Consider the following 22,002-nt stretch of genomic DNA (forward strand, 5'->3'; position numbering starts at 1 on the left):
TTAATATTTTTCCTTATGGTGCCCGCTTTGGGCCCTCTTCCCCTATTCTGACGTTCTTAGTTGCCGTCTTTTTTTTTCGTCAAGATGGAGAAATAAACGAATTTTGTGTCCTCCATATTTTGTGTTTTATTTGGGGCGCTTTTCTAACCTTGGGGTTCACCACTTTGCATTAGAACGGATTCCGCTATAAAAAAAAAAACAAAAAACACAACGCAGGGTTCTATTTTGTTGACAATCACAATTTAAGGCCAATTTTTCTTATTTTTGCGGGTTTTAAAATTTTGTTCACATGCCAATTTAAGGCGGGATGTTTGGGTTATAAGTTTATCACAGTGGATTGTTAAAGTACAAGTAAAGAAGTACGCTATGGGTAGGCTTCAAGTGAGGTTTTCTACATCAAAAGAATACGCATATCAATGTAAGTGCAAAATGTATCTAATACCAATTATAATAGTTTAGTAGTCTTATCGTACACCCATATTTTCGAAAAAAGGAGTAAAACGTTCTTGATTTGATCCATAAAATAATAAATTGCTTCCAACGATGGTCATTGTTCTAAATCCAACTCTGAATCGGCTGAAATACTAGCAGAATTTTTTGCCAGTACATATACCAGTGAAGACTCTCAAAATCTACCTAGTTCTCCCCCGACATCATCGTATCTTGATACTATAGAAATAAATGAAGCCATAGTTTATTGTGAGCTATTGAACCTTTCTGAACATAGTGCCCCTGGTCCTGATAATATCTGTGGTTCTTTCTTAAAAAAATATGCTCTGCAATTAGCCAAGCCTCTTGCTCACATAATGTCCCAGTCTTTACTTTCAACTTCTTTACCGTCCGACTGGTTAAAATCTTCTGTCACACCCATTTTTAAAAAAGGTGACAAAACTGACCGTAAAAACTATCGTCCTATAAGTTTGACTGCAGTTTGCTGTAAATTAATGGAACGAATTTTGTGTAAAAGAATAATTCATTTTGCTATTCATGAAGGTATAGTACCTGACGAACAACATGGCTTTCTCCCTGGTTGTTCCACTGAGACATGCCTTTTATACTGTTTAGATAAATGGACCAAAGCTATTGACCGTGGTGATTCCGTTGATATTGTTTATATAGATTTTCAAAAGGCATTCGACAAAGTTCCTCATCGAAGGCTAATACACAAACTGAGAGAGTAAGGTATTAAGGGTAATCTCTTGAAATGGATATCCGCTTTCCTATCTGAACGTGTCTTTTACGTCAGAGTTGGTGATTCATTGTCCAATAATTATGCTGTAAAATCCGGAGTTCCTCAGGGATCCGTCCTAGGGCCTGTTTTATTTGTTCTTTATATATCTGATTTAAGTCGTCTTCTAAAATCAGATCATGCCTTTTATGCGGATGATCTTAAAATTTTTAACTATCCCAATAGTAGTTATAATATCCTAATCGAAGACCTAAATACTGTGCTACAATGGTGCGATCTGTGGCTAATTCCTATTAACAAAGAAAAGTGCGTCATTCTTCATCTGGGTGCAAAAAATCCATGTTTAAACTATTGTATTGGCAACGATCTCATCAAAGCTGTTGATAAGTATGTAGACCTTGGTATCACGATTCAAAGCGACCTCAAATGGTCGCACCACTCTTTAAAAACTGTTAAAAAAACAAACATTACGATGTATCTGCTTCGAAAAGCCTTCCAAAGTCTATCGAAAGAGTCATTTCTGACATTGTATAAATCTTATGTTAGACCTCAGTTGGAATACGCATCTGTTGTCTGGTGTCCTTTCTTACAAAAAGACATTGAATTATTAGAGCGAGCTCAAAGACGCGCAACCAAAACGGTCGCCAGCCTACATAACCTTCCGTATTCTAAGAGGCTCCAAGAACTAGCACTTTGCACTCTGTCCGAAAGACGATCCAGAAACGATTTAGTCTGGACATTTAAAATTTTGAAAGGTTATCTTGGGGTCGACTTGTCACCTTTATTTAACATCAACAGTGACGAACGGCTTCGTGGTCACAGCTTAAAATTGCGTCATAATCAGTACAAAAGCAAGATCCGGGAAAACTTTTTAAGTAATCGAGTATTTACTGCCTGGAATGCCCTACCCGCAAACACTATTAATTCTCATAGTATCAACACATTCAAAGCAAAGCTACATTAACAGAAGATAATAAATTGTCGCCATTGTAAATTACGCTGATTACAATTTGTATTTCTCTGTTTTAGTCAAATCGTGAGCTTAATAGGCACTGCCTCAGCTCAAAGTATAATAATAATAATAATAATAATAATAATAATAATAATTCATTATTTTTTTGAGAAACTTTGTATAAGCAGTTCTAAAAAATTCAATGCAATGATTTATATATCTCATACGTAATATGTTGCACATTTTACATAGATAGGATTTATTATGGCAAAATTTTGTGATGACGTCATCAAAATTTTCGTGTAATAAACAGATACATTTTGATTGACGTTGTTGACGATTTACCATGTTTACGATAACCTTAAAACATTTGCAATATTTGAAAGTATTCGGTTTCACAGTTTTAAAGTTATATCAGTGACTATTATTATAAAATGGCGAAGACTCAACGTTTGAGGTATGCTGGATTTATTTCAATATCATACCACGGCCAACTGTATTAATATATATGGCCATTCCAATTCGTATAAAAAGTTGATTCTTTGACGTTTCCAAAATCGTTAATCAGGCAACTACACCTGTTGAGTACAGTTATGAACTTGGTTGGCAGATAATTGTCAAAATGACGTTTTAAAATATCACGTTTTTTTGAAAGTGTAAATAATGGCACAAGAACATTAATGATATTACTCCTACTATTTAGTTTTGAAATAAGATGCATATATTTTTACAAAACTGTGATAACCCAAACTTCCCGCCTTAAAATTTGACCTTGAAACAGTTTGAAAGGCCCGCGAAAAATTCAAAAATTCAAAGTTTGGCCTTGGCTGTGATCGTCTAACAAATGAGAACCTACGTTGTGTGTTTTTTTTTTTTTGCTTTTGAAAAATGGCGGGAAGAAGTTCTTTCATACAAGTGCATACACTGTCGAGAGCGCAAGAAATAATTAACAGAAATTGTTTTGGAGGGGGGGAAACGGCACCACCCTCACAGGGGGAAATACGCTGCGAAGATTTACCCCTCAGCGCAAAAACCCCCTTGGTTTTTATTCCCGGACGACATTTTATTACATTTCAAACACCTTAAGATATGTGAAAGAAAAACACTCGCGAATTGACTGAAAGAAAAACACTCCCGAATTGACAGAAAGAAAAACACTCGCGAATTTACAGACATACACATATGAAAAACGAACAAATGGAAAATTCTATAAATCTGTTTGGAATCAATGCAAATATTTGAATATCATAAGTTTAATAAACAAAGCAAAAACTGAATCAAGTAACTGGATGCAAATACACAAGTTATTACAGGCGTGTGGCGGCCGATCTCTTTTCCCCTTTTTTTTTGTTACGGCAGTTAACAGGAGCACAAGGAAAGTACCCCTGGAGCGTTGTGGCATAAGCGGAGTCTGAGCTACCGGTCTGGAACTGTTCTCCCCCCGCGACGGTGATTCTATCTATCGCAAAGCCTACCCCACACGCATATCCCATGACGAACTTTGCCCTGCGGAACTAGGCCATTACGGTCGTCCAACCCGCAAGAGATCTAGGCTATGTACAGGAGCCTAGAAATTTACAACATCGGCGGCCGCCCCTGAATCTATCCAAACCTGTGGACTTGTACAGGTGGCGCGATAAATCTCGCCAGCTCGACTAGGAACCAAACCTCGCTTCTGCCACGTTTTCTGTGTCATTTAACCTCAATTCCATTTTAAAACATTCAATCTCTTATAACTCTGATGTTAACAACAACTGAACAAGTGTTAAAGTTTCAAAGAGCAATAAACAACATTTAAATTCGCCATACAATCTTGTGAAATCTTAAACAACAAATAATTCTTATGTGGGATTAAAGTTGGACATCAAATAATTTATATGATAGAAAACATTCATCAACAAAGTATTTACAAAACAAAACTTAGCAAGGATTTATGAGACGAAAGATCTGGTGTGAAATAAACTTGTACAAATAGAAACACTATGTGAGGTTAAAACTGTAGAACATGAAATTTACGTTCAATTAAATTTATACAACAAATAAAATTACTGAGGTTAAGATTGTGAGATTAAGAAATATAGTATGATGTGAAAATTGCAGAGTTAACATAATTTACAGGAGATTAATATTTGCCACACTTTATCAACGGTTCAAACAAAGAGTTTACATTATGCCAAATTATATCATGATCTAAATGATTGGTTACTTCAAAAATAATTTACTTTGAGAAGTTAAAATACTACGAACTGGTTACCCCAACAAAACACATAATAAACAAACACAAAAATATCCAATCATCGCTCCGAGGGAAAAAAGCGTCTCGGTGATGTAAATATCCAAAATCGTTGCGAGGAAAAAGCGTCTCGGTAATGTAAATTTTCTGTAGCGTTGGGGGCATGCCTTAATTAATTAATCAATCTGGCGTTGCGAAACATGCCCCGATGAATTAATCGTGATAACGATGATAACCACCTAAGGGGAGAAAATATCATAACCCCCCGCCAGTCCGCAGTATAATGAACTTGTTTAACTGCCGTAAATGAACTATTAGCAATCTTGTGTGAAGAATTTAGAAGTGTTATAATGTAACACTTACGTATATGCATCCAGAGACCTATTCGTAATTAAACATAAGGTGTTTTTCCTGACTAAGTGAATTTCATGAAATCTTCTAGCAAATGGTTAATTTAAATAATCCTGATTGTTAAATTGTGTTTGCACTAGCTGACTATTAAGAAAAACTAGCTTGATTGGTGAATTTACAAACAAAGAAACAGATTCACAACACGTGTTCGCGTCCGACCGGAAGTCTGCAATTTTCGATTAAAAGGGCGCAAGAATTTACCGCGCGGGTTGGGGACAACTGTATCATTATGAAAAATACGTTTGATCGTCGTTAAACAAAGGCTTCCTCCCGTTTTATTAACTACCAAACCAACTAATTTAAACCTAGCGCTTACCACGTGGTCACACACACACAGCCACATTCATAATGCCCTACCATGCCGTTTTTCTACCAACCCTCTAACTGAAATTACCCTAGCGCTACGTGCTGCCATCTAACCCAAAGATCATGCAACTAACTCCTAAGCGCTACGTGCATTAGACCATCCATGCATATTTGGTTGCCTATGTTTAAGGATTTCCTTTTTGTGATTGAACTCTTTTTTTTTTTCAAATTAAAATTATTCAAATGTGATTTCGCGCCGTTGTCAATTAATTTCAGCGCGAAAAGTTTGATTTAAATTCGGTCACCACAAAACGAAAATTATTTAACAAAAAGGAAGGTACATATTCATAATTTTAAAACTTTTCTGCTGGTAGGTTTGTTACAGATCGTTATTTTCTTCGACCAGTCTGTTGGTTCCAAACAAATATTATTAATAACTTTTTCATTGTTGCTCGAATAATTATATCACAAACTCTTGATTTATGTTCCAAGCAACAAAATAATGGATTTTGGTCCAAAGAAGGATGGAGCAGATTACATATTTGTTGACATGTCTTTTTAGAGTTTAAAAACGCCAACATTTTTTGAGTTACGTCAGCCACTTCCTTCACAATGCCTACAAAATATGCATTGGGATAGGTTAATCCACCTCGATCCTGTAACAGGATGAGTCTTAATAGCGGACCAGGAACCTCTTTGGACAACAGCGGTGCAAGGCAGCTATCGCAATGAAGTTTGTCGTCTAATTTCTTTAAAATGAATCCAGCCAAAAAGGCCACAGATACCGATGAAATGTTTGCACAGGGTTCAATTAATTTACTCAGGTTTTGAATCTTTGTTCTTAATTCCAAAGGTACATCAACATTTTCTTTGTCTTGTTTTGTATCACGATCCAAAACTGAGAATTTTGCAGTACTGACAAAGTCTATATTGGAAACATTAGATGATTTGGAACATTTAACAAGTCCGCAGCGGAGGATCTGACGCATTGCATATTCTGCAGCTCTGGCATCCGTTGCATCATTGGAGCCTCCTTTTAATCTCACGTGTGGGAACGTTGCTTCCACCGCATCGGAGCTAAAGGAACGCGTAAGAACGTAGTAAAAGCCTGCTTGTTCTTACAAAAACTTAACACACAAATATGTACTTCTGGCAATAAATTTTAAAACATGTGCAGTCTCTTGAGTGAAACCACGAAAACCGGTGCTAGCAGAACTGATGGTTTGAATTTCATCTATATAATTTTGTTTGGCCACTGAAGTCTTTCATAAGAAACGTGAACATATGGAGCGATACTGCTATCTAATGATCTAATGTAATGATATCTATTAGATACATTGTGAATTCGGAAGAAGTAATAAATTGTTTTCATAAATTGTATCGTGCTTTAAACATTAACAAAATTTTTATCATTGGCGTCTTTTAAATACTGCAATGATGATGTCACTGGAGTGGAAAATATTTGCACGGCTCTCAGCACATTCATTTTTACGAAATTTGTAGGATATAAGTGCTTTTTTGTCAAATATCTAATTGGTTTTACAGGTAGCCCTTTCTGAAAATTTTGATGTACCTTTGGAATTAAGAACAAAGATTCAAAACCTGAGTAAATTAATTAAGACTCATCCTGTTACAGGATCGAGGTGGATTCAGCTATCCCAATGCATATTTCGTAGGCATTGTGAAGAAAGTGGCTGACGTAATTCAAAAAATGTTTCCGTTTTTAAACTCTAAAAAGACATGTCAACAAATATGTAATCTGCTCCATCCTTCTTGGGATCAAAATTCATTATTTTGTTGCTTGGAACATAAATCAAGAATTTGTGATATAATTATTCGAGCAACAGTGAAACCAGTAAGTTTTTGATAATATTTGTTTGGAACAAACAGACTAGTTGAAGAAAATAACGATTTACCAGCAGAAAAGTTTTAAAATTATGAATATGTAGGTATCTTCCTTTTTGTTAAATAATTTTCGTTTTGTGAAAATATATCTATCTTATTTCAAAACTAAATAGTAGGAGTAATATCATTAACGTTCTTGTGCCATTATCTACACTTTCAAAAAAACGTGATATTTTATAACGTCATTTTGACAATTATTTGCCAACCAAGTTCATAACTGTACTCAACAGATGTCGTTGCCTGATTAACAATTTTGGAAACGTCAACGAATCAACTTTTTATACGAATTGGCGGAATTGGGATGGCCATATGTATTAATACAGTTGGCCGTGATCATACTGAATCTTTTTTTTTTTTTTTTGTAATGAATGAATGGTTGCCTAGCTTACAATCTTTAAGCTTTAAGCCACAGTATAGAGTTCAATCAGTAGAGACAACACGTGTCGGCGCCTTTGATCTTTCTGACCCGAATTTTAAGCCATCATCGGTGATCGTTGCCCAAAATATTTCTAGATGTCGCCACCCAATTTAAAAAGGATCACAAACGCTTCACTTTAAAATTGATTCGTGTACACAATTTACTACACTTTGTGCAAATGAATTTTTGGAAAAGACTTAAAAATAGTGTAATAACAACAACATTTTGTAACTAGTTGATCTTAGAAACCACAGTCTATTGTAGTAAATAATTAATTAAGCGTTAAATTTAGATGTGGCCCGCTTCTCTGATTACGATTTTATGTTTCATTAATTTCTTTTTCATGATGGCTGTAAATGGTTGTAAAATTCAACGTTATTAGAAAACGCTAATATATGTATATACATTTAATTTTTTTACAAAAAAAATTAAACAGTAAACGATGGTCCTATCATGGTAGAAGGAGACATGGTATAGGCATACGCATTGAGTGTGACGTCAAGTGGGGTGAAATTAGCGCGAAATTTAAAATACAAACTTTCGTTATCCGACAACTAATTGACGTATTGGACAGAGCAATGACAACTCAAGCTGAAATTCCCTAGACTTCCCTAGCGAAGCTCACAAGAGTCACAAGGTCGTTGATGCCACCTAACGTCACAAATGGATGCGCAGACCATTTTTAATTTGGTACATCGGATGCCTATACCATGTCTCCTTCTACCATGGGTCCTATGAAATCGTGAACAACGCTTTTTAAAATGTCTCTACTGATTGATATCTATACTGTAGAGTAGAGATAGTCTGTGGTAGAGATCATTTAGTAGGAACAACTCGCTGTTTTTTCTGACCCGTTTTCATGGATGATCGTTTGGCATGTCACCGCATGAGGGCGCGCACCGCAAGGTACTTCTAAAGTCACTAGATAGATAAAGTACCGCAATTGGACGCCATATTGTGTCCGCGCCATATTCAAAATAAATAAATAAAAATTAACGGACTCGATACTTGCGTATAAAGCGTAAATGTAGATTTTTTTCAAATAAACATTTATTTATGTTTAAGCGTTATTTGTTCAATGCACTTAAATGCCATTGATAAACATAAGGCGTGAGTAAAAAATATAGATGAGAAACCTTGCAATATCAGTTTATTAACAAAATTTCGGCCACAATAGTTTCCTTCCATCTGCTCGCTTTGCTTCAAATTGTTGTTCAGAAAAATGTAACTAAAAGTAAATAGTATTTAACATTGTGCAATTACATATTCAAGCTTTAAACAAATTACTTCGCAAACTCTGGAGTTGTCGTTCAAATCGTCCCGGCCTATTAAATTCTCCCACATCACTCTTCTAGTCTAGCCCTATTACTAACACCTGCAACAATTTAAATTAGTTGAGAAAACTCAATTGAAAACTCAGTTGTAACCTACCTGTTGGAAGACGAAACAATGGGCTTTTATTTCCACACAAAGGAACACAACAACTTGGCATTTTAAAATAAAAGTCATAAAACACCACAAAAAAACACAAACAACTTTACAAAAAACACAAACAACTTTGCAAAAAACACAAACGGCGTTTGACAATTAACATTGACGTTTGTCGGTCGCCATATTGTGTCCGAAATACACGTTCTCTCTCTAACACATTGAAACATTCAATTGCGGTACTTTGGTTATCTAGGGACTTTAGGTACTTCTCTTTCTTACACATTGGAACATTGAATAGCGGTACTTTGGTTATCTAGTGACTTTAATCTGAAATATTTGAAATTTGGCAGTTTAGTTGCATTGGTTTTGATGGTTTAATACGACTGATCTTCCGGTGGAATTATTGCAGTGAAGTGTAATTTTCACAGAGACATTCTAAAAAATGTTCTTCATGTTTTGATGGGACTATTGTTTACTGTTTAATTTTTTTGTAAAACAATGAAATGTATATTGGCGTTTTCTAATAACGTTGAATTTTACAACCATCAAGACAGGGAAAATAAATTAATAAAACGTAAAATCGTAATCATAGAAGCAGAGCTAAATCGGAATTTCTGTACGTCATCTCTGTTATAGGGCGCTTAATTCATTATTTATTATAATAGACTGTGTGGTTTCTAAAATCATCTACAAAATGTTATTATTATTACACTATTTTTAATTGTTTTCCAAAAATTTATTTGCACAAAGTGTAGTAAACTGTGTACACGAATCAAATTTTCAAATGAAGCGATTGTGATGCTTTTTAAATTGAGTGGCGACATCTAGAAATAATTTAGGCAACGACCACCGATGACAGCTTAAAATTCGGGTCAAAAAGATCAAAGGCGCCGCCACGAGTTGTCCCTCGTCCCTACTGAATGATCTCTATACTGTGGCTAGATCTGTCGGACAATAAAGTTGAGGTTATGGCCGTCATTACAAGCAGGAAAGATAATAATAACCCTTTGTGATAATAATACTCCATTATATCAATTTTATGATTATGTAAGCACCGCATATTACACAGTCCTAAAACATGTCCAAGACTAACGCCTAAGTAATGTCTGTTACTGTAAAAATCTTATTTTTCGCCAAATCCAGAGAAATTGTGGGCCAAACATCTGCATCCCTTGAACTACCAACACATATTTCATACGTTGATTTATTACAGAAAATAGTGGAAGAGTTTTCGTTGAACGACATCAAGCATAGCGTTATTTTATCCCTTAACGAGGAATTTTGCCACAGTGAAGACACAATTAACTTGAAGAACGGAGACGAAATTGCAGTAATTCCACCTCTAAGCGGCGGCTAAACTGTCCACAATGAATCATTTAAACTTCACATCTGAAAAGTTGAGTGTGGAAGATTTAACAGAACTTGCGACTTCACCAAAATGTGGGGCTGTTTCAGTCTTTCTAGGCACTACTAGGGACAATTTTGAAAACAAAACTGTGGTCAAATTGGAATATGAAGCTTATGAGTCAATGGCGCTGAAGTCTCTGGAAAAAATATGTGAAGAAATACGTACCAAGTGGACACAAGTCGAAAACATTGTCATTTATCATAGGTAATTAGTTTATGTGTTCATAAGTATGGTTTTATGATTATGCTTTACAGACTGGGTGTTGTTCCTGTAAAAGAAGCAAGTATAGTTATTGCAATATCGTCACCACATAGAGCCGACGCCATACAGGCCACTGAGTGGTGTATTAACACTGTCAAAGAAAAAGTTCCTATTTGGAAAAAAGAAATTTATTCTGATAGTCAACCTGAATGGAAAGAAAACAAAGAATGTGGGTGGTCAAGTAATATATTAAGTTGAGGGTTGTGATTTTACTTTTTTATCAACTGGGGGCTTTCAAATACATTGTTATGGTTATTGGTTGAGTCCATTGCATGTTTTTTAGCATTTTTATTGTTGCACTGTTGATTTATTATTAAAATCTCATGAACTGTTCTTTTGTTTTATTATAGCCTATTATCCACCAAAGTTGAAAAAATTCAAACTAGACTTTGACCAAAAAGTGGAAGTTCCGACTGTGTCACCTCACTTGGTACAGATAAAGGCATCAAACACGGATCTAACCAAAAGAATTGAAAACTTTATGGAAAGGAAAAGAAATGACATCAATGTAAATAATGTAAGGGAATTTTGTACTTCTGAGAGAAATTCAGAATTTACGTGTGCAAGAGTGGACGCAGTTTTGCAAAAACGAAAGGACTCAAAGGGACACTTGCAAGGTAAAAATGTTGATGTTCATAGTGAAACATTATCTTTTTGTTTTTAGTTAGTCGTGTACTAAATACATATCATCGAGACCAAATGAACGCCGATTACTTAATGAAATATATTCCACCAAATGGTATTGAAGAAAGACTCCAAAATTTAGAAGTGCAACTAAGTTTAAATACAGCTGTCCCAAAAAATGTTTACACTCGTTTAAAACGACTGGAGGATCGCCTGTTGCATCTGGAATCCATTTCACCTGAATATATCAATTTTTGGGTAAAAAACACCATCTACAAATTAGTTTAATTTTAATGACTCAATGACTAAATTTTAGGACAAAACACACTTGGCTAATAAATTTGTTAAGAAGAAAATTTTTACAGTGCAGGAGATTGATTCTCTGATTTCAGATTTGGAAAAAAAGAGTTCTGAAGATAAAAAGACTTGATCTTACGTAACTAACGTTTTTAGATAGTTTTATTTCGATTTTGTATATATGATATAAAATAGTTTTAAAGTTTTATACATTTGAATAAAAAATTAACTTAATATTTTAAACATATCACGCAGTGCATTATTAACATAAAAGAGTTCACAACTAAATAAAAATAAATAGAGCCTTCAGTCAAACAAAAGTTTTTTAAGTGAAGATGTTAGGATCAGTAAATTTCGCCGTAAAAATATAAAATAAAGCTGGAAGTGGCACAAGTAAAAGTAATAAAGAATGGAGCGTTGGATCCGTTAACTGAGTAATGGAGATTAAACCATAGGCATGTAGACACCAGTGTCCTACCAAAATGACTACATTTCTCGGTTCCACAACTGTGGTTATAATGAGGGAGGAAATGGATTGATTCAGTTTGAGAGCAAAATGGTACGCACATGATATAACTGATAAAATAACCACCAAGATTGGAAAGGCATAATCTAAAAACATTAACATTAGATTTGTTAACTAGAAAAACAAAAACTTACAAAGAAGTCCTCCAATCAAGGCATGAGTAACGACTAAAATGGGTATGTAGTACATGGCGGCATATATCGACATTTTACTTTGTCTTGGAAGATATTTCCGACACACCCATGGCCTTATTAGCAGCATTGTAGTCAAAGTCAGTGCATAAAATATAAACACTAGAGTATACCTAGAACGAAAGAAATTATGAGTGTTTCAAACTTTTATTAGCGATGTACAATGGATAGACCGCCTCTTGCGTACAATGTATCTTCTCTTCATAATTTGGCGCCGGATTGTGCAATAAAGTATACCAATCAGCCAATGTTCTTACTCCGCAACTTTGTATAGTAAACTCGCCGAACGGATGTGTAAACAAAAGAGATATAATTCCAGAAATAAGCACCTCCACTAAAGCTGTGAAGTGCAAAACAAGAACGTCTTTCTTAAAACTGAAAGATATTTATTAATTACAATATTAGTATCAAGGGATCCCGTGCACCTTCTTCTCATCGAAACCATATCAATAAAGAACCAATGAAGCACCAGAACCAACAAAACCATGAAACCCAAATACAACCAGTCGTAGAAGGTTGGAGTATCCATACATGGCTCACACATGCAACTTGTATCGTTGCGTCGGAACCCTCTGGGACATGACCCACAATCGCTGATCTGCCCGTCTGGTAAAAACATTCGTCCGCAGTACCATCCTGGGCAACTGAGGTCTCGATTTACCTTATTATCGCACATTATTTACATGTAAAATGAGGTTATGTTCAGATAGATTGACAGCTAGCGAATTTGAGGTTAGGATTTGGGGTAAATTTGTTTTGTGAATTAGACGTGGAGGTTTAACTGGGGGCAAAATTTTCACGACCCGATTATAGTAAAAGGGTGATTTATTTATTTTATTAATTGCTAGTAAAGCGGTTAAATTGAAAACATTTTTTATCATAAAGATGGAGGTCGTTGGGATGATAGTCAATCGTGATTGGTCGTCGGTCGCGAATATTTCGTTGTGATTGGTGGTGGTCAGGCACTTTGGAGTCAGTTTCTTGTCTGATAGCAGTTAAATTTAGCAAATTTTGAGCTACGGAATAGCTTTGAATAGTTATAAATTCATTGTCCGTTATTCTGAAGAAACTGAGGGGTTTTGGTGGCGGAATTTGATGATTTAGGTGTGAATAGTTCGTTCATCGACGCCCGAGTACCCCCCCATCTATTTTCAGCCCTAGGTACTTACGGCATCGGCTCGTTTGCACGCAAAAATCACAGTAAAAAAAACGCGAATTTCTCGTTGAATAGTGCATAAAAGAGTGTTGCGGTACATCAAGTGTCGGATTTGAGGTGTCCTCGGCATGTATGTGTGTGCGTTTCGTGCATGGATGCGTTAAAACAGGGGATTTTAGGTCTAAGTAACCAGCTGATGGCGGGTGAAAATACAGGACTCGCTTGGCAGTTTCCCGATCTCGTCAGTGTAGAAAAGTCCTCGTCTCAGTTTTCCGTCTAGTGTTTTCTCCGATCGAAGCGCGTTTCCGATCGTCGTCCCGTGGAAAGCTCGCGTGAAAAGGCCCGAATCGGAAAATCGTCTCCATTGGGCGTGCACTCACACCTTGTCATCGATAGTCTCGACCGAAACCGGTGCATATGATGCGTTTGAAGGGTGCTGGTGCCGAGGTTTGACGTGTCCAGGTGGTGAGATGTTCGTGTAATAGTGCCCGAAGCGAGACTTGGCCGCCACCATGTCGACGACGGCGTTTGTCGATCGGATCGATCCCTTCGCCAAGCGCTCCCTCAAGAAGAAGACGAAGAAGTCGCAGGGTAGCTCCAGGTACCGGAACTCGCAGGACGTCGAGCTGCAGCCGCTGCCGCTCCTCAAAGGTGAGTCCCCCGACCTAGTGCAACTCCGCCGAGGCGCGGCCCAAGGTCGGGCTGCGGAGGCAAGGTCGATCGTGCTCCGATTTTGGGGCGAAATCCGACCGAGCGGCTCGTGATCGACTCCGACGACGGCTGATCGATAAGCGATCCTCCGGCAGAGAGTGCCGCAATTATTCGGCATTCTTTCGCCGAACACACATGCGAAATTATCATAATTGCGCCCCGATTCCACGAGGATGCCGCCAGAGGATCGCCGGGAAAATTGCCATTTCCACGGTTCGCCTGATTACAGATTTCGTGTTGACATAACGAGGAGTTTGTTATGACGTTGCGGGATTAATGCTTATCTCCATTTCCTTTTTCATTTTCACTGTGTTGCCTTACCATATCCTTGTTTACTAATAATTGTCATTGATTTCTAAATCGGTAACCTGCGGTTTTTAGTGATTTAAGGACGAATACGAGGGGTATTCAGAAAAGATGGGAACTGTCATTGTGGCCATATACAGTTTAATGGTAAGTTGCAAAAGTGCCACATTCCTTGACGTAAGACTAGCGCTGTTCTATATGCAGGCAAAATCTGGTATAGATCTGGTAATGAGCCAAATTGGTCAATTCGTTTTCCTCTTTCTAAAGTTAACATTATCGAAATTAAAAACGAGGAATATGATATGAGTACATTTTTTGTAATAATACGGAATGCATCTGTAAAATTCTAGTGAGTTACATTAATTAATCCAGTGTCATAGGAAGTTGTAAAATTATTTGTAAAGATCCACAGATGCCAATAGGACATAAATATATACCTCCTTATAGTTTGTAATGTGCGTCAAATACAAAATATAGTAAAATTACTTTATTTATCGACTGATCGCCATTTATTTTTCTGACGGGAATAATAATTTCAGGTTGTGGCACTTTTGCATCCAAACGTACAAATACAGTATGTATAATTGGCTGAATTGAATTGTTGGTTTATATTTTGTGTTTACCAATTTTAGTGATGCTATGAGTATATTTGCACAAATTGATTTAAACACTAATAATTTAATGTAATAATGATACAAAATGTTGTAAATCACAAAAAATTTTAATGTTGTTGCAAAATTTTCAACTGAAAACTTTTAAATCTCATTTATTATGAAAAATAATAAATCAATAAAATTTACACATTATCAGAATCATAAATCCCAATTATAACTTTCGAGGACCTTTAAGTTTTTTGATATAAATCTGTCGCACTCATAGTTCCTATAATTCTATAAAATGCAAGTCTTCATATATTTAATATAGTTTTTAATATGCTTTTTCCATGCATATTTTTATTTTACTAATTGTTACGCATTACGTTAATGATTTTAAGGTTATTTAGACAGAACTTCCCTCGCTCCTGAAGTATAAACATTGAAATAAATCCAGTGTTTTAGATAAATTATAAAATTTGATTTTGTGAATTTAATTTTTTTGTAATAACTCCTGTAAGTTAAAATAAAGATATGTGTGGCTTTAAGTTACAGGTAAGAAGCATGCTGTGCGTATATATCATATATGTTTTTATAAAATTTTGTAATGACGAACTTTTTTGCAAGGACACTTGCCAATTTTGATAATGTAATACAATGTGTATAAATGATTGTAAATGTGTCTCTCTATTCAACTATGTCATGAGCGGTTTATAATTGACATACAAGACAACCTCAATCATTCAGCTGTATAATTAGTCACATAATTAGAATAAATTGGATTAAAATTTTTCGATATTAAAAATTTTATTTACATTTTATTGTGAACACAATCTCATTCGCCTTCGTTTATTTTCAAAAGTATGGTTGTCATTTCTTGATTAATATTCCCACAACAAACTGCTGCAGAAACACTTCGGCTTTTAAAAAAAGTAAACACTAACACTGAAAAATATAATGGTGTGCATCCGAAGAGGGTGGAGGATATGCGGGGTATTTTTGAGAAATTATTCGACTGGTATAAAATTCTCCTAAAAATGACAAAGTGGCACCTGCAGTATGTGCTGTAGTTCCATCTTTGTAGAAATAACCAAACTGTAGTGCTTCATCGTTGAATTGATTAAGGAACGTTTGTATTATTTTTTCTGTATACCTTCTCTCAGTAATAATAATAATAATAATAAAAAAAATGGGTACAATTACACGCCTATATGTATATAAGCTAATCGTATTTCAATTTCTTAATTTCTTGAGGGGGTAACGGTGTTTTAATAAATTTATGAGGATTTTGAGAGGACCAAATTCTACGATTTTGTTAGTTAACAATGCGTCATCAACAGGATGACAGTGGTAATGTAATGGGGATGTTATTCGTTTTGGGAATGTTATGGTATCTGTTGTAACACTTTTATATCCAAATGTGCAAGTATGTATCTATGTAGCAAAATCCACTGTTGCAGGTAACTCAAACTGTATTACTGGTTGACTTGAATAGTTGATGTAAACACTGGTAATGTATATAATAATATTAAAAAATTGTGAATTTCACATTAATAAAAAATGCGCCAAAGTATAAAATATTTGTCATATGCAAAATGCAAAATGGAGTTTAAATTATCATTTATAAAAAAAATCAATAAAATTTATACATCAGTACCATAATAAATCACGATTGTAACAGTTGAGAAATTCTAAGGATTTTTTATATAAATGAGGCGTAGTAATAGCTTGTGTGATTTTTTTAAAATGCAAGTTATTACATTTTTTGTTTAACATAATTTTTTATGCACACATATTTTTATTTTATTAGTCGAAGTAACACAAAACTTGTAAGTCAGGATTGTGTATAATTAATTAAAAACCCCCAGTTTATCTTTTAGAGTAGTAATAAAAAATCTTTTGGTATTTTTACGCTAAAAGAATGTTTTTATGTATGTTTATTATATTTTATGTTTATCTCTATCTTTGTTTATCAATGATTAAATCACAATTCGGTGCACACAGCAATTAAATATTTACATTTACACTCTCAGTTTCGCTGGAAATGCATCCAACTTGTTTTTTAAGTAGAAACTCCCTAAAGCTAATAAATAATCGGATTTACAACACGGGGATCTGGTGGAGGCAAGGTCGACCGTGTATACCACAGTCTAAGATTTATTGCACAAGTGGTGTTAAATATGTGTGGAAAATTTTATTTCTCTAGGGAGCTGTTTGGCTGTGCTAGTGAACTGCAGTGTGTCTGTTTTCTTTTAATTTTTCGTTCGTAAAGGAAAGTTGGCGATATAAATTTTTAGAATAGGAGTATGTATTCAGTGGGTTGTTCATTTCATATGTTTTGATTGGCATAAGAATTTAACAGCGGCTAAACGCAATGCGATCCTATTGCAATTATTCATATATGACTATGTATAGGATACCTACTACATTTCAGACACCAGTAGGAAGTGTCCATACCCTATTACATTACCATTTAACGACGTGACGAATTTGTAGATAAACGCCAGTAGTGTAAACAGTTCACACTTTTAGTCAATAAAAGCATTAAATGTGACTTTTATCATTACCCCAAAACCAGAAGCGAATTTAGGATACTTTCTTGTAGACAGAAATTAACGCTCTAAAGAAGAAAGGAAACAACGATTTTGGCAAATTGCCAGAACTAAATAACCCTACAAATGAAACTTTGCTACAGCATAGGACACCTCTGACTTAAGGTTGTTGCTACGCTGAACTGGGCAGGAAATCGCACGGGTGGATCCTGCATTTAAAACAATAGTAAAGTGATGGCTTGCAGTGATTACGAAAAAACTGACTACTGTTTTATTTTACATATTTCTTAAATGTGTTTAATAATAATTTTGAAAGAGTGGGGATCAGACAGTGTTTGTACAGTATTATTTTTATTGGATTATCAAATAAAAAGGAGTATTTTTTTACATACTTACTATAACGCATCGCTTTACTATTGATTTGTGTTGAGTGATATCTCTTGTCCACTTTAGCGTAGCAACAGCCTTAATAATTTCAGAGTATTCCTCGTATATAAGCCTTTCCATTGACACACATACCAAGTTATTCTAATTAATTGCGCCATTTTTGCACGAGGATAGCAGCAGAGGGTAATGAGAAAATTACACATTTGCAGATTTATGATTGGTGCTTTGCCTGTGGAAATTACAGGTTTTGGGAATGGGGTTGTAAATTATTACCATCATATTGCTAAGAGATTCATGGGGATCTACGATAGGTTATAAATGGAGCTATGTCAGTGATCACTATTTCAGAACCAGAACTATGTTTTCAGTTTTTATTGTTAACGTTATGGTTCTATAACCTTTTTGCAACGATTATGATAATTGACTGGTTCTGCTGTAACGGATTTTTATTAAACAGATAATCTCCGAAAGTACTGGGCCGATAGTTGTCAAATTTGATATTTACATTAGGAATGTCATGTAGATGGTAAAACGCTAACCAAAGTTTGTCTAATGATCCCCACCAATAATGTGATAACGTCACTTAAAAATTGTACATAGTAAATGGGTTGTATGCAATAACATAATCCTACACAGGTAGTTTATGATTCCCTATTGGGTTCTTACCCGAAACGTCCAGATTTTTAGAAAAAAATCAAAATTATACAACATTTTGCAGATGTTTTAAAGTTATGATAAACATGATAAATGTTTAATCAAAATATATTTACTTATCCCCTCTAAAAAATTGATGACGTCAGCTCAAAATTTTGCTGAATAAATCCTATCTAAATTGTATAAAATATGATGAGTCTGTCCTTATAATTTATCATTCCATTCATATTTTCTGGATTTGCTTATACAGGGTGACCCAAAAAATTAATGAATGCGTGAATTTATTTTATTGTTTTAATCAGGAACTAGAAAACTGAATGCTTTGAAATCTTGGAGTTGTTTTAAAGTTATCATAAGCATGGTAAATTTTTGATCAAAATGTATATGTTTATGAACCCCCGTGAACCCCCAAAAATTGACGACGTCATCTCAAAATTTTGTCCTGTCTAAAATGTGCAAATTATAATCAGCCTGTACTTGTAATTTATCATTGCATTATTATTTTTTAGATTTGCTTATGCAGGGCGACTCAAAAAAATTAATGAATCAGTAAATTTATTTTATAAAAAAAATCAAGAATTGCAAAACTGAATATTTTGAAATCTTGCAGACGTTTTAAAGTTATTGTAAGAATGGTAAATAGTAAATCAAAATATATCTGTTTACTCCTCCCAAAAAATTGGTTCCTCAAAAGTTTCCAAATAAATTGGTTCTACCTAGAATATGCAAAATATGATGAGTTTTTACTTATGATTTCTAATTCTTTATTCTTATTACGTTATCTTATAATCCACGTACACTGATTACTGTGATTCATTGTGATACAGCTTACTGCACAAAATTTCTAAAAAAATTACACCTTTTCATTGATTCGTAGCGTTTGACTTGTGAGGTCAGTCAGTGAACGCGTCTACGTCCAAAATTTAGATGTTAAGGTTTTGTTTCATAATCTTCATGCACCAGTTATTATGATTGATTGTTGTTTATACGCATTCTTAATCAGTAGTCTACAGACAACTTAGAAACACAGAAAATAAAATTTCCAAACATTTATAATAAAAACAGAAAAATTTACACAGAAAATATCAAATGTCGATACTCCTTAATTCTAAAAATATGGTTATATACCTAACAATACAGGTATTGTTTTAAAACCAAATTTACTCTTATTAATGGGGATATCTAGATCTATGTATATCTATAGATATATATGGGGAGTAAATAATTATATAATAACCTAGAAAATATTACCGATACTAACTACAATTTTTATTTGTAAATACAATGCTGTATGACATTTTCTAAAAATAATTCGTATTTTTTTTAGCACTGTTAATCATTACATTGATATGAATTGTTAAACAATCTCACAAATGTGTTTACAGAAGGACAGGCCGTCACATCTTATCATTCAACTACTTTTTTTTTTTTCATTAAATCATATTGGTAAATTTTAGTTCACATTTTTTACATTTATTAGTATGGTTCAATTCTTATGCTGCATTTACGTGACAAGTTTGTGACGTTAAAAGTGGTGCAGATTATGTAACCCATTGAACTGGAAAATCGATGCATAGTGTATTTAGTTATATTTTTGAAAAGTTTAAAAATATTTAAAAAGTAGCTACTGTTCCCGTAATCCACTCGCGTAAAATTGCACTGTGTAATTTTTCTTGCATAAACTTTACTGAAGATATTCAATAGAAAACGGCGTTTTTTTCGCCCGTGGGGAACGAAATTTTGCACATAAGTTACAGTAGAATGTTTTATGGTTTAATCTATTACTTCTCAGACGCTTTTTATTTGCGACCCTTCGTTCTCATTAATAATTACTACCGCGACCCTTTCCATGATACGTAGTAAGTTGAGAAAAAACTTCTATCAGACAAACCTGATTTCTCGGAAGAATTAATTATTAAAAGAACACACTGCTTTAAATTATGATGTGAGCTCGTTTTAGGTTTTTTTTTTTACAAATATTTGCAAATTGTAGCTTGATACTCTGGTTTATCTAAGACATCTATAAATCATTTGTACCGACTTTGTTCTTCCAAATTGGCGGTTTATTTAACGTTCGTTTTAATGATGGATTTGTTTAATTACAAATCGACTAGAAGTTCAGAACCAGTAGTCGGTGTACTGACGTTAACACAAACACTTTGTTGTCATGACACCGCAAATTAAAAATAAATACCTTGATCTGACAACGTGACAGCGTAGCTGTTGAAACACGTCGACAATTTGTTGCTATTTTCTGTCTTTTATATTTACAATTGCAAGTCTATTGTGAAACAGGTGACAAATTTGAAGTTTTGATATAAAGTTGCAGCTAATTTGCCAGATATTTAAACACTAGTTATTTATAAATTATGTGGACTCAATAAATCCTCAAAATGAAAACAAGCACACTATTATCCAATTTAGTATAGCTAACGGCATACGCTTACAAACCTTTCAACGTTTCATTATGGAATGTAAAATTTATAAAAGAGCAATTTATTATTAATGAGGCGTTCACATACGAGGTGATATAATTAACTCTATGTGTATTAACAGAAAATATTTAAAATCCGTCGGCTTTAACTGGGTGGATTGTAAAATTGCCGTATTGATGGAAATGTGAGAAAATTAGTTCGTTTGATTAATTATGGTTTCAGCGGTTAATTAGCTGTTGATACCTATTTTAGCAGATTTCCAAAGTAGACGGAACAGTAACTCCGAAGTACTGTTCACACATAATAATGCAGGCGTTCGAAATGGCCACAAAGATATTGCCAGTCAAAGAAAAACCAAGGTTTTCGATGTATGCAATTGTCAATTCCGACGATTAATTTTGTACGATAACCTGGGGCTTCAAAACCGACGGTTTCTGACATCGCTGTCGCATTAAACAGTAATGACATTTTTTTTATCGTACATCCTCTTAGAAAAGCGTAAAGAATATCGTTCTGTGCTCGTAAATTATGAAACAAGCGCACTAGCACACCAGAGATACATCGGTGGGATGCCTTATCACAGAGGTTCCGATTACAGCTTGCTACCTACAATAGTAAACGTTAAAAAGTTGCTTTGTCGGTGAAGAAATGCCATTGAGAATCTCATTCATGTTGCAACCGCTCTCTTCAAAGTATTATTACGACGTAATGTCTGCGTATGCGCTAAAACTTTGCACGTAGGGAGAGATTCTATTCGTTTGTTTAAAAGATAAGTTTCAACCGGATGTTGTAGATGCACATAGAGGATATAATAGTTTATTATTTAATTCTATATCGAAGTAATAAATCTTTTCGTTGAAGGCCTCTGATAAGGTCAGTCCATTTTGATTCGATTGAAAATGATCGAATTCTAGTTATTATCAAAAAGCGTGAAATGGGAATGTGGTATTAAATAATTGCAGTGTAATGTAGGTCAGACGTTTTATCTTTGATTCTTCTGTTATTTGCAAATAAGGTAATAGATGTCGGTGAACGACATTGAGAGTCAGGGAGTGG

The 22,002-nt window shown here is 34.6% G+C and overlaps 5 protein-coding genes across 9 annotated transcripts in view; 3 read left to right on the forward strand and 2 right to left on the reverse strand.

Moving 5' to 3' along the window:
• The window catches only part of LOC135134455 (dynein axonemal assembly factor 10), a 36,276-nt gene that overhangs the window by 6,833 nt on the left and 7,441 nt on the right, over nucleotides 1–22,002 (reverse strand). The gene's annotated exons all lie outside the window — the stretch shown is intronic.
• LOC135134463 (molybdopterin synthase sulfur carrier subunit) lies at nucleotides 9,823–10,202 on the forward strand. The gene has a single exon (XM_064063150.1). It carries the CDS (start codon nucleotides 9,948–9,950, stop codon nucleotides 10,200–10,202), a length of 255 nt encoding a protein of 84 aa, XP_063919220.1. The 5' UTR covers nucleotides 9,823–9,947.
• Nucleotides 10,213–11,588, forward strand: LOC135134456 (molybdopterin synthase catalytic subunit). The gene is made up of 5 exons (XM_064063140.1): nucleotides 10,213–10,457; nucleotides 10,508–10,683; nucleotides 10,865–11,131; nucleotides 11,179–11,396; nucleotides 11,455–11,588. The coding sequence occupies exons 1-5, from the start codon at nucleotides 10,213–10,215 to the stop codon at nucleotides 11,566–11,568; spliced, it is 1,020 nt and encodes a 339-aa protein (XP_063919210.1). The 3' UTR covers nucleotides 11,569–11,588.
• LOC135134459 (JNK1/MAPK8-associated membrane protein) lies at nucleotides 11,580–13,121 on the reverse strand. Its single transcript, XM_064063145.1, has 4 exons — nucleotides 12,578–13,121; nucleotides 12,315–12,527; nucleotides 12,096–12,265; nucleotides 11,580–12,047 (listed from the first exon to the last, which is right to left on the reverse strand). The coding sequence occupies exons 1-4, from the start codon at nucleotides 12,826–12,828 to the stop codon at nucleotides 11,761–11,763; spliced, it is 921 nt and encodes a 306-aa protein (XP_063919215.1). The 5' UTR covers nucleotides 12,829–13,121; the 3' UTR covers nucleotides 11,580–11,760.
• The window catches only part of LOC135134450 (serine/threonine-protein phosphatase 2A 56 kDa regulatory subunit epsilon isoform), a 94,311-nt gene continuing 85,624 nt past the window's right edge, over nucleotides 13,316–22,002 (forward strand). For 3 of the 4 annotated variants that reach the window (XM_064063128.1, XM_064063130.1, XM_064063131.1), the window contains exon 1: nucleotides 13,316–13,959. In XM_064063128.1, the coding sequence (XP_063919198.1) occupies nucleotides 13,821–13,959 (139 nt within the window). In that variant the 5' untranslated portion in view covers nucleotides 13,316–13,820. The remainder of the gene's footprint in view (nucleotides 13,960–22,002) is intronic. The other variant, XM_064063129.1, reaches the window with a different exon arrangement.

Source organism: Zophobas morio, unplaced genomic scaffold (genome assembly GCF_036711695.1).
Source record: "Zophobas morio isolate AGI-343-1 ecotype UQ-CSIRO unplaced genomic scaffold, CSIRO_AGI_Zmor_V1 ptg000023l, whole genome shotgun sequence".
Lineage (NCBI taxonomy): Eukaryota > Metazoa > Arthropoda > Insecta > Coleoptera > Tenebrionidae > Zophobas > Zophobas morio.